This window comes from Mesoplodon densirostris, chromosome 15 (genome assembly GCF_025265405.1).
Source record: "Mesoplodon densirostris isolate mMesDen1 chromosome 15, mMesDen1 primary haplotype, whole genome shotgun sequence".
In the NCBI taxonomy this organism is placed as follows: Eukaryota; Metazoa; Chordata; class Mammalia; order Artiodactyla; family Ziphiidae; genus Mesoplodon; species Mesoplodon densirostris.
Window position 1 is genome coordinate 59,330,993 of NC_082675.1, and position 12,723 is coordinate 59,343,715.

The window sequence follows — 12,723 nt, forward strand, 5'->3', positions numbered from 1 at the left end:
CTGGGATTGACAGAGAGAGAGAAAGAAAGAACACTTTCCCTGTAATTGATGAGCACCTAGTAGACCTTGTTTACTTTCTTCATTCGTATGATAGCAGACTTTAATAATTTCTTATTATTACTGGGTTAATACTTGATTTTCTCAAATTGAGAGAATTATCATCCCTTCTCTATGTGGTCGAGGACTCCAGGGGTCCTTGTATGGACCAGAACATAATGTCTTTGATCCATACATGTTGAAATGATTTGTCAGACCGTCCCATACTTTCCCCCACCCCACCTAATAAAAGGAACACTCCGTGTTGTTTGCATAGAAAATTAAAATTTTTCAAGTATTTTGGTGTACATGATTTTGTCTGATGTCTAAAATGTATCTATGAAAATTCAGCTGAATTAGAACTCAGGTTCTTTGTATCATATCCTCAAGAAATAAAATAAAATTTCTTAGAGTAGGAAATTAAAATAGTGTAACCATTTAACTTTGACATGTATGTGTAGGCGCCTCAGGACCATCATTTAATATCTCTGTGTCTCTGAGCATATTACTTTTTTTTTTTCCTGTGGGCTTCAGTTTCCTCACATACAAAGTGTAGACACTTATGCTTACCTCACAAGATCAAATTAGGGAATAAATGGGGGCCAGGTGAATTTGAGAGAACTTTAGCCATTGGGACACCAGAGTAAATGTGTGACTCTGAAGGAGCCTAGCAGGATGTGGGTAGTCAGAGACCGATACAAGCATATCCTTCTGCAGGCCCTTTCTCTGGTAAAGACATAGCTGTAGTAACTCCTTTTTAAAATCAATTTAAAATCTATAGAGTGCATATAATCTTAGACATATTATCAGTCAACATCTTTTACATGAATTATACTTTCAATCATTACTTCATTGGGTAGGCACCAATTTACTTTACTATTGAGGCTTATTTGGACTTGGATAATTCTTGTTGACAATATTGCAAGTGAGTGATGATCTACAGTATAATTAAGGTGGTGACAATTAAGGGTGACAGCAGAGGGCTCACTAAGTCTTGAAATATTTTCATTTTTCCCTTGTTTATCTTTTCTTTTGTCTTTGAAATTCAGAACGTTCAAGTAGTCATGATTTGACAATTATTCAGCTTTGTCAGTTCCAAAGTTCTACTAATGAGGTAAAACACAGTGCCTTAGGGAAGTGATTGTTGTACTTGGTTGTTGGCCTTGATTTAATTCATCAGATAAGGACTTGATCTTCTACCTTCTTATACCAATTCTTTGTGGTTGAAGGATTGGCTTTGTTCTGCTTTCTGTTTACAACAGAAAATATCCCTATTGCTTTCATTTTATAGAATCCTGCTACACAAAACTCAATGTAAAAAAGAGCCAAATTGAAAAAAGGTGTTGGGCAGAGTATGATTACTTACTTTACAAATCAGTTTTCCCATTACAAAAAAATCCACAACAGATGCATTCTAATAAATTCTGAGTTCCTTAATGAGTTATATGATTTCAGCTTGTTTTGTTTTGTTTTAGTTTTCAGTTTTCCTAAGATAGGTTTTGAGCAAATCTCAGGAGAGGTTTGTCCAACTGCCTCAAAAGACATCAAGCTATCAAGATCCCTTCATAAAAAAATTGTAACTAACTCTTGCATTCCTTTTTGTCTTTGCATGCTTACCATTAAATTCTCATCCTCTCCAACCCCAGTACTCCCTTTACTTTCTGTTCTCAACCTCAATAAATACTTCTCATCCTTTAGTACACAATTCAGATATCATCACTGCTGTGATTCCTTCTTAACTTTAACATGCAGATTTAGCACCCCTTATCCTGAGTTTCCACAGTTTTTATGTCAGAGGCCTAATATAAACATATCATTTTGTAATATAGATTATTATTGTAGTATACATTATTTTCTCCCATGAGATGGTGAACTCCTAGAGGGAAGGGGTCATGTCAGCAACAGTATGTAGGAATAACACTCTCTCCCTGCCCAATGACTTGTATAATATTTCATACATACTTTACACTTGACATAATTTTATCAAGGTAATTTCAACATGTGTCCCAGAACTAGAGAAGAACATGTAGATCTCATCTGATATTTGGATATTTCTCTACTTTTCTCATGAAATTTGGTGGAGAAACAATTTATTGTTAGAAAACTTGAATTCCTTTCATAGTTCTTACTTACTTCTGTGTACTCCTGAACGAATCTGTCAACATTTCTGGACCTCAGTTATCTCATGTGAACATAGGGAATAGATCATTTATTTGCCTTCTCAAATAAGATTATAAAATCTTATTTTATAGTAAGATTTATCCTCAAATAAGATTAAAAATCATAATACATAAAATGCATTTTGGAAAGTAAAATCTTATAATTACTGGGTAAGATTTGCTGAAAAACCTGACTCTGCACTGGAAGAACCAAATGTGAATGCAGGGAAAGTAAGTGGACACTAATCATGCTCTATCACTGAGGAACAGCCTTTATATATCAAACCACAAACACATAGAAAGATCAATATTTAAAACAGTTATAGGGTTTTTAAAAACTCCATTTAAATCTTAAAGTATAGCTGTGAGATTTTACATTTTTTTGTTTTTTGAGCAAGGGGAAGGGATCGTAGGCAGTGGAACAAAGAGAGAAAGCTAAGAATGGGTCCAAGTTACATGAAATTCATTGGATAATTGGTTCAACTTTTATTTAGCTTACCCTGTGTAAAAATTTATGTGTAGTAGAAAAACAGCTTAAATGGGGGTCATGAAGTCTGCATTCTAAATGTGACTCTGATACTACTGTGTACATGTATTTGGCAAGTCCCTTCAACTCCTGGGGTCTCAGTTTCACCATCTTTCAAATACAGTGGGGATTCTGGTTTATCCTGTTCTCTCAGCACTTACAGAATTCTTAGATAATATTAGGTGTAATGTTTCATATATAAAACAAAATAAATACATTTTTATTTATATAGGATATAATATATAATGTTCAATTATATTAATTTAAATATTAAAAAGGCATGAATGTATAAAAGAGAGTGTTAGTCCAGATGGTTTAGATCTCTTCTAAATATAACCTTCAGGAGGTAGAGAATGAAATACCAACAGCCTTATTTTCTTCTTAATAATGACTGGTAGAACTCTTTCCTCTTCCTCTCCAGGGTGTTAAAAATAATGTAAAAGAGTTAGATAAAAGCTCACAGAACTCTATAAATTATTACCTCCATGACAAAAGTTATTACTTCCAAGCACAAGTTTTTGCCTTGGGCTTCAGTTTTTCCATCTATAAAATGAGAACCACTAGTCAGATTGTGATGAGGATTGAATATATGCATGAAAACCATGTAGCTAATACCTGCTACACAGTGGTGCTTCATAAATATTCACTTCCTTCTTGTTTCCCCTCTATAGTAACTAGTACAGGACCTATGCATAGTATGTACTCAATAACTTTCTGATCAATTACTTGGGTTTTGAAATTTCTCACACACAGTTTATTTATTTACCTATACATTTTAAATCTTGTGAGAAGTTGTGCTCCAGTAAAGTTGCAAATCCTTTCAAAATTCCCTACTCACAGAACTATATCTTAGTACAATATAGATAGAAAAAAATCTTAATTTCTTAGTAAGCATGGAAAATCTCCAATATTTTGTTCATTTAAAACATATGGTCCGGGCTTCCTTGATGGCACAGTGGTTGAGAGTCCGCCTGCTGATGCACGGGAAACAGGTTCATGCCTCAGTCCGGGAAGATCCCATATGCCACGGAGAGGCTAGGCCCATGAGCCATGGCTGCTGAGCCTGTGCATATGGAGCCTGTGCTCCACAACGGGAGAGGCCACAACAGTGAGAGGCCCATGTACAGCAAAAAAATAAATAAATAAATATGGTCCCAGTAAATTGAGTTTCTCATTCATGTTAAGGCTGACATGGAACTAATTTAGGATTTGAAATAGATATATCTTCTTTAGATTCTTCTGAAAAGCAGCCTTCTTGAAATCCCTTCATACAACCCCTTCAACTAGCATGTGCAGTCCTTTTGCATAAGCACTCAAATTGTGGGAAGGAAAGTAAATTGTACCTGTATTGATACAGATCTTCAGCAATACAAAAAGTGGCTTTATAATTTTAAAAAAATATTTTATCAACAGTTCATTTGAAAGGAAACATTTTAACCTTCAAAAGAATGTTATATTGAGAATCAATGTTTGAACATTTATATACTGGTAACATCAAATGCATCATAGGGGCAAAGCCAAAGGATAAGATATGATTCCATCACTCTGATTCCAAACATATAGCCATCAGGACAGCATTTTCCAGGCCTGGAACTGTACTATGAATTCTCTCTGAAGTTATAGCCAAGTATGTTATTTATAAAATCAGTACAACTGAACTATTTACACTTTTTCATTCTTAACCATCTCTAAGGTAAGCTGGCTACTCCTGTCTTTATCACATTAGAAGAATTTGCTCAAGTATTTAATTATGAACTGACTTCTTTGGTACATAGTGAATGTGAGAGTAACCCAGGTCCCACTGCTGGCCAATTTGTTATGTTAAAAATTTTCAGGTGTTGGAATGGTGACAATGATCAGTCAGTACAATTAATACTGAGGCGGGGTCAAAATAGAAAATATCACCTCCAGGGTAAGTATATTGCTGAAGGATGCTCCTATCCAACATCTCTCCAAATTCCATTTCCCTGGAATAAATGACTGAAAACTAGTCACTCTATTCCCACATCTCCCAAGCTCCTGGAGAAACAAGAAAATATCAAGCCAGTAAAAAAAAAAAGGGACTACATGGGCACATTATGGGACCCACACAGCACCTCTCTGACCTCACATACTGCTCATGACAATTCTGTTGATTAGGCCATCACCTTTTCTTAGATCTTTTTCTCTCTCATCTCTCCATTTTATGTTCATATTGTTCTTCCTCATTGAGTCAGACTTACTATATTCTTTCAAAACAGTTTTATTTTATATGGATTATATTATTTTTATCCTTTATCCTTACCTCCCTCCCTAATCCTTACCTATTTTGATTCATTCTCCTTCAAACTATTACATCTTTTTAGAGGAAAATTTTTAGAAAATTCATCATTCACATACAGTTGTGAAGTTTTCACTTCACACTGACAAGCCTTTAGTGATTGACCACATCCAGATCTACCTATTTCTTTTCTTTGTACTTATCCCTGTGTTTTTTTTTTTGGGGGGTGGGGCTGGAGGGGTGTTAAGGTGTTTAATTTTGTGTCTCTTGCTATTGTTTCAATCTCTTTATCTTTGCTGTCTGTGAAAGGAATATTCCCTTTTCCTCTTCTTTATGGATCAATTTTCTTATCACCTGTGGACCCACAACAAAAATAATCAGCTTTTGGGGGATTATACTATTCTTTTGTATACCAAGAATGTTGCCTCGACTTTGAGTCCTTTTGTAAAGCACTAAAACTATTGAATCTTTTGTATATATCTTTTCCATGTTAACTCTAATATTTCTCATTTCTTTTGGCATCCCCAAAGATATATCCCCCATGGGGGTCTTTTTATATTTATATAAAAAGTTATATTTACCTGTTTATTTTCTAGTGATATCCCTAGCCTCAAGATAGTCAACATTTAATCACCTCAAAGCCTACTACATATCTATTTCTTTATTCTTAAAAATTTTAATATATATTGGAGCACAGTTGATTAACACTATTGTGTTAGTTTCAGGTATACTGCAAAGTGATTCAGTTATACATATATATATATATATATATATACATATATATATATATATATATATATATATATATATATATATATATGTGTGTGTCTATTATTTTTCATATTCTTTTCCCATTTTGGTATTTACAGAATATTGAACAGCATTCCCTGTGTTATGCAGAAGATCCTTGTTGGTTACCTATTTTAAATATAGTAGTGTATATATGTGAATCCTAAACTCCCAATCTATGTCTCCCCCACACCAACTCTTCCCCCCCCGGTAACCAAAATCTCATTCTCTAAGTCTGTGAGTCTATTTCTGCTTTGTAAATAAGTACGGTTGTATTATTTCTTTTCTTTTTTTGATTCCACATGTAAGCAATATCATATATTTGTCTTTCTCTGTCTTATTTACTTCACTTAGTGTGACAATCTCCAGATCCATCCATGTTGCTGCAAATGTCATTATTTCATTCTTTTTAAAGGCTGAGTAATACTCCATTGTATATATGTACCACATCTGTATCCATTCATCTGTTGATGGACATTTAGGTTGCTTCCATGGCTTGGCTTTTGTAAAGATCACTGCAGTGAACATTGGGGCACATATATCCTTTCAAATCATGTTTTTCTCTGGATATATGACAGGAGTGGAATTGCTGGATCATATGGTAGCTCTTTTTTTAGTTTTTTAAGGAACCTCCATACAGTTCTCCACAGTGACTGTAACAATTTACATTCCCACTAACAGTGTAGGAGTATTCCCTTTACTCCACACCATCTCCAGGCTTTATTGTTTGTAGATTTTTTGATGATGGCCATTCAGACTAGTGTGAGGTGATATCTTTTTGTACTTTTGATTTGCATTTCTCTAATAATTAGTGATGTTGAACATCTTTTCATGTTCCTCTTGGTCAGCCAAGAAATTTTGTTTAGGTCTTCTGCCCATTTTTTGTTGGGTTTTTTTTTTTTTTTTGATATTGAGCCACATGAGCTGTTCATAAATTATGGAGACTAATCCTTGGCAGTTGAATCATTTGCAAATATTTTCTCCCATTCTGTAGGTTGTTTTTTTGTTTTGTTTATGGCTTCTTTCACTGTGAAAAAGCTTTTGAGTTTAATTAGGTCCCATTTGTTTATCTTTGTTTTTATTTTCATTATTTTAGGAGGTGGATTGAAAAAGATCTTGCTGTGATTTATGTCAGACAGTGTTCTGCTTATGTTTTCCTCTAAGAGTTTTATAGTATCTGGTCTTACATTAGGTCTTTAATCCATTTTTACTTTATTTTTGTGTACAGTGTGAGGGAGTGTTCTAATTCATTCTTTTGCATGTAGCTGTCCAGTTTTCCCAGCACCACTTATTGAAGTGACTGTCTTTTCTCCATTATATAGTCTTGCCTACTTTGTTGTGGATTAATTGACCATAAGTGTGTGGGTTTATCTCTGGACTCTCTATACTTTTTCAGTGGTTGATATGTGTGTTTTCTGCCAGTACCATACTGTTTGATGAATGTAGCTTTGTAGTATAGTCTGAAGTCAGGGAGCCTGATTCCTCTAACTCCATTTTTCTTTCTCAAGATTACTTTGGCTATTTGGGGTCTTTGGGATCTGCATACAAATTGTAAAATATTTTGTTCTAGTTCTCCAAAAAATGCCATTAGTAATTTGATGGTGATTGCATTGAATCTGTAGATTGCTTTGGGTAGTATAGTCATTTTCACAATATTGATTCTTCCAATCCAAGAACATGGTATATCTTTCCATCTGTTTGCATCATGTTCAATTTCTTTCATCAGTGTCTTATAGTTTTCAGAGTACAGGACTTTTGTCTCCTTAGGTAGGTTTATTCCTAGGTATTTTATTCTTTTTTGTTGAAATGGTAAATGGGATTGTTTCCTTCATTTCTCTTTCTGATGTTTCATTGTTAGTGTATAAGAATGCAGTGCAAAAGATTTCTGTGTATTAATTTTTATCCTGCAGCTTTACCAAATTCATTGTTGATCTCTAGTAGTTTTCTGGTAGCATCTTTATGATTTTCTATGTATAGTATCATGTCATCTGCAAACAATGACAGTTTTACTTCTTTTCCAATTTGGATTCCTTTTACTTTTTTTTTTTCCTCTGATTGCCACGGCTAGGACATCCAAAACTATTTTGAATAAAAGTGGTGACAGTGGATATCCTTGTTTTGTTTCTGACCTAAGAGTTTATTTTTCAGTTTCTTACCAGTGAGTCTGATGTTAGTTGTAGGTTTCTCATGTATAGCCTTAATTATGTGGTGGTAAGTTCCCTCTATGCCCACTTTCTGGAGAGTTTTTATGATATGTGGGTGTTGAATTTTGTCAAAAGCTTTTCTGTATATATTGAAATGATCATAACATTTTTGTTCTTCAATTTGTTGATGTGATATATCACATTGATTGATTTGTGATTATTGAAAACTGTTGCATCCCTGAGATAAATCCCACTTGATCATGGTATATGATCCTTTTAATGTACCACTGGTTTCTATTTACTAGTATCTTGTTGAGGATTTTTTTGTATTTATGTTCATCAGTCACATTGGCCTGTAACATTTTTTTTTGTGTGTGATATCTTTGTCTTGTTTGGATATCAGGGAGATGTTGACCTCGTAGAATGAGTTTGGAAGTATTCCTTCTTCAGCAATTTTTTGGAAGATTCTCAGAATGATAGGGGTTAACTCTTCTCTAAATATTTGATAGAATTCACCTATTAAGCCATTTGGTCCTGGACTTTTGTTTGTTGGAAGCTTTTAAATCTCAGTTTAAATTACAGTACTTTTGATTAGTCTATTCATATTTTCTCTTTCTTCCTGGTTCAGTCTTACAAGGTTTTACCTTTCTAGGAATTTGTCCATCTCTTCTAGGTTGTCCATTTTATTACTGTATAGTTGCTTGTAGTAGTCTCTGATGATCCTTTGTATTTCTGTGGTGTCCATTGTAATTTCTCCTTTTTCATTTCTAATTTTATTGAGTCCTCTCCCTTTTTCTCTTGATGACTCTGGCTAAAGCTTTATCAATTGTGTTTATCTTTTCAAGGAACCAGCTGTTAGTTTCATTGATTTTTTTCTATTGTTTTCTTTGTCTCTATTTCATTTATTTCTAATCTGGACTTTACGATTTCTTTCCTTCTACTAACTTTGGGTTTTGTTTATTTTTCTTTCTCTAGTTGTTTTAGGTGTAAGATTAGGTTGTTTATTTGTGATTTTTCTTGTTTCCTGAGCTAAGATTGTATTTCTATAAACTTCCCTCTTAGAACAGCTTTTGCCACGTCCCATAGATTTTGGATTGTCTTGCTTTCATTTTCGTTTGTCTCTAGGTATTTTTTGATTTCCTCTTTGATTTTTTCAGTGATCAATTTGTTGCTTAGTGGCATATTGTTTAGCCTCCATGTATTTGTGTTTTTTACTGTTTTTTTTCCTTGTAGTTGATTTCTAATCTCATAGCATTGTGGTTGCAAAAGGTGCTTGATATGATTTCAATTTTCTTAAATTTACTGAGGCTTGCTTTGTGGCCCATCATGTGATCAATCCTAGAGAATGTGCTTTTTCTGTATCCATTCAGCCAGTCTATGTCTTTTTCTTGGAGCATTTAATCCATTTACATTTAAGGTAATTAATACATATGTTCCTATTGCCATTTTCTTGATTTTTATGGATTTGTTTTTGTCAGTCTTTTTTCTTTCCTTTCTTTTTTGTTCTTTTCTCCTGTGATTTGATGACTCACTTTAATGTTGTGTTTGGATTTGTTTTTCTTTTTTGTATGTGTATCTATAGTAGATTTTCTGTTTGTGATTACCATGAGATTTTGATATAGCAGTCAATACATAAACAGGATTATTTTAAGATGTTGGTCTTTTAATTTCTACCTTTACTATATATTTGCCTTTACTGGTGAGATTTTTCATTCATAATTTTCTTGTTTCTAGTAGTGGCTTTTTCTTTTCTGCTTAGAGAATAGAGAAGAAATTCCTTTAGCATTTGTCGCAAAGCTTGTCTGATTGTGCTGAATTTTCTTAGCTTTTGCTTGTCTGTAAAGCTTTTGATTTCTCCATCAAATCTGAATGAGAGCCTTGTTGGGTAGAGTATTTTTTTTCTTGTAGGATCTCCCCTTTCATCTTTTTAAATACCCCTCCCTTCTGGTCTGCAGAATTTCTGCTGAGAAATCAGCTGATAAATTTATGGGAGTTCCCTTGTAAGTTATTTCTTTATTTTCCCCTGATGCTTTCAATATTTTTCTTTGTCTTTAATTTTTTTGTCTTTAATTTTATCAATTTGATTATTCTGTGTATCAGTGTATTCCTCCCTGAGTTTATCCTGCTTGGACTCTCTGTGTTTCCTAGACTTAGGTGACTGTTACCTTTCCCATGTTAGGGAAGTTTTCAGCTACTATCTCTTTAAATATTTTCTCAGGCCCTTTACCTCTCTCTTCTCCTTCTGGGACCCCTATAATGCAAATGTTGGTGTGTTTAACATTGTCCCAGAAGTCTCTTAGACTGTGTTCATTTTGCTTCATTCTTTTTTCTTTATTCTGTTCTGCAGCAGTGATTCCCACCATTTTGTCTTCCAGCTCATTTGTTCATTATCCTGCTCAGTTACTGTGTTTTTGAGTCCTTCTGGTGTATTTTTCATTTCAATTATTGTATTATTTATCTCTGTTTATTTGTTCTTTACTTCTTCTAGGTCTTTGTTAAACATTTCTTGCATCTCTATCTATGCCTCCATGCTTTTTTCTGAATTCTTGGATCATCTTCACTATCATTACTCTGAATTCTTTTTCTGATAGATTGCCTGTGTGCACTTCACCTAGTTGCTCTAAGATTTTACCTTGTTCCTTTATCTGGGACATAATACTCTGTCATCTCATTTTGTCTAACTTTCTGTGACTGTGGTTTACATTCTGTAGGCTGCAGAATTGTAGTTCTTCTTACTTCTGCTGTCTCTCTTCTTGTAGATGAGGCTGTCTTAGAGGCTTGTGCTAGCTTCCTGGTGAGATAGTCTGGTTCCTGCCCACTGGTGGGTGGAGCTGAATCTTGTCCCTCTGGTGGGTAGTACTGTGCTCAGTAAGACTTTAAGTAGCCTCTCTGCTGATGTGTTCCTGCCTTGTTCATAGTTTGGCCTGAGGCATCCCAGCACTTGAGCCTACTGTTTGTTAGGTGGAGTTAGGACTTGAGGAGGAAATGGTTGCCTCCAGGAAGGCTCATGCCAATGAGTACTCATCAGAACTGCCACTGCCAGTGTCTTTGTCCCTGCAGTGAGTCACAGCACCTCCCCCCATCTCTGCAGGAGACCCTCCAATACTAGCAAGTTGGTAGTTGGCCCAGTATCTTAAGAGGTCACTGCTATTTTCCCTCTGTCCTGGTGCACAAGGGACCTTATATGCACCCTCCAAGAGTAGAGTTTCTGTTTCCCCCAGTCCTATGGATTCCTGTGATCAAACCCCACTGGCCTTCAAAGCCAGATTCTCTGGGGACTCCTCTTCCCATTACCAGACTCCCAGGCTGGGAAGCCTGACATGGGACTTAGGACTTTCACTCTTGTGGGAGAAATTCTGTGGTATAATTATTTTCCAGTTTGTGGGTCACCCACCCAGCAGGTATAGGATTTGATTTTATAGTGATTGCACCCCTTCTACTGTATTGTTGTGGCTTCTTTTTGTCTTTGGGTGTAGGGTATGGCTTTTGGTAGATTCCAGCTTTTTTCTTTTTTCTTTTTCTTTTTTGTCAGTGGTTGTGCGGCAGTTAATTGTGATTTTGATGTTTTTATAAGAAAGTATAAGCTCACGTTCTTCTACTCTGCCATCTTGCCAGCCAATACTATTTCTTTAATTTGTTATATTCAGCATTGTAAGCCCCTCCAGAAACCCAACCAGTGACAACTTCTGTTTCTTATGTATCAAAAATAAAAAAATTACCAGTCTTTACCTTCATTAATACCCTGTACTTCTTTATTCTTGTAACTTTCTCTTTTAATTCATTAACCATAAAATTTGGTTTGATCACCCTGTATAGATCCCACAATGAGTATAGTTTCTTAAACTCCTGTAACTTTCTAAAAACAACTTTCCTTTTGGTATCCAAAGTCCACACATACTATGTCAGATCACAGATAAGAAAAAGGAGACAGGAAATTCCTAATCAAAGAAACAAACACAGCAATCAGCAATGATATGTGTGTCTGTGTTTGTATATATATTTCATTGACTATTCATAGCATTTCTTTCTTTATTTGAGCATTTTTGAGACCAGGAACACATTTTTCTCATACCATGGCTATTTCATAAATATCATATAAATATTTTTTAAAAGACATATAAATTAAGATCAAATGTCACCCAGCAGGAAGACAAAGGAAAAAAATGATTTTCTTAAAGTTCTATATGTTGTCACCTGTTGTCTCTCTATTCTCCATCAGCATTCCTTTTACAGTCCTTATGCTTTGAAACATTTTGCCAAATACTTGGTATTTAACAGCCACAGCTAACTAACCTCTGGCAGCATCAGGATTGTTGTTTTGTTGTGGTTATTATTATTATACACTCTATAGGGTTGCCTCTACAGAGATCCCATCATTTGGTATTAAAACTCACTGCTTTTACCAGCTCTTCCTGCTCCCAGCATTACCTCTGTGTACTCTCTTGCCCTGACTGATGACCTGCTGGGGGAGCAGCTGACTTCATTTTCTACCCCCATCTTACTAGAGGAATCAGAGGAGAAAAAAGAAGAAAAATGTTGCCCCTTTGGGTATTTGTCCCACCATTCTGATACTCTGACTATGTCAGTCATTCTGATTTGGTGGTAAAGCACACAAATGGCCATGTCAGTTGTGTTCTTGATGCTTATTTCTCTGGTACACTTATTTCAATATTGGTTAAGAGAAAGGAGTACATTGAAATGTCCTTTTACATAAACAAATAAATGGCTGGACAGAGAGAGGAAATTTTAGCTAGCGAATTGGCTTTAATCTCAATGTGTAATGTATCTGTTCATATTCCTCAAATGGAA

The 12,723-nt window shown here is 34.9% G+C and overlaps 1 protein-coding gene across 1 annotated transcript in view; it reads right to left on the reverse strand.

The window, feature by feature from the left end:
• Nucleotides 1–12,411, reverse strand: part of RIT2 (Ras like without CAAX 2) — a 534,011-nt gene extending 521,600 nt beyond the window's left edge. The window contains 1 exon segment of the mRNA XM_060119529.1: nt 12,309–12,411. Within this exon segment, the coding sequence (XP_059975512.1) occupies nt 12,309–12,411 (103 nt within the window).
• Nucleotides 12,412–12,723: the final 312 nt, after the last annotated feature.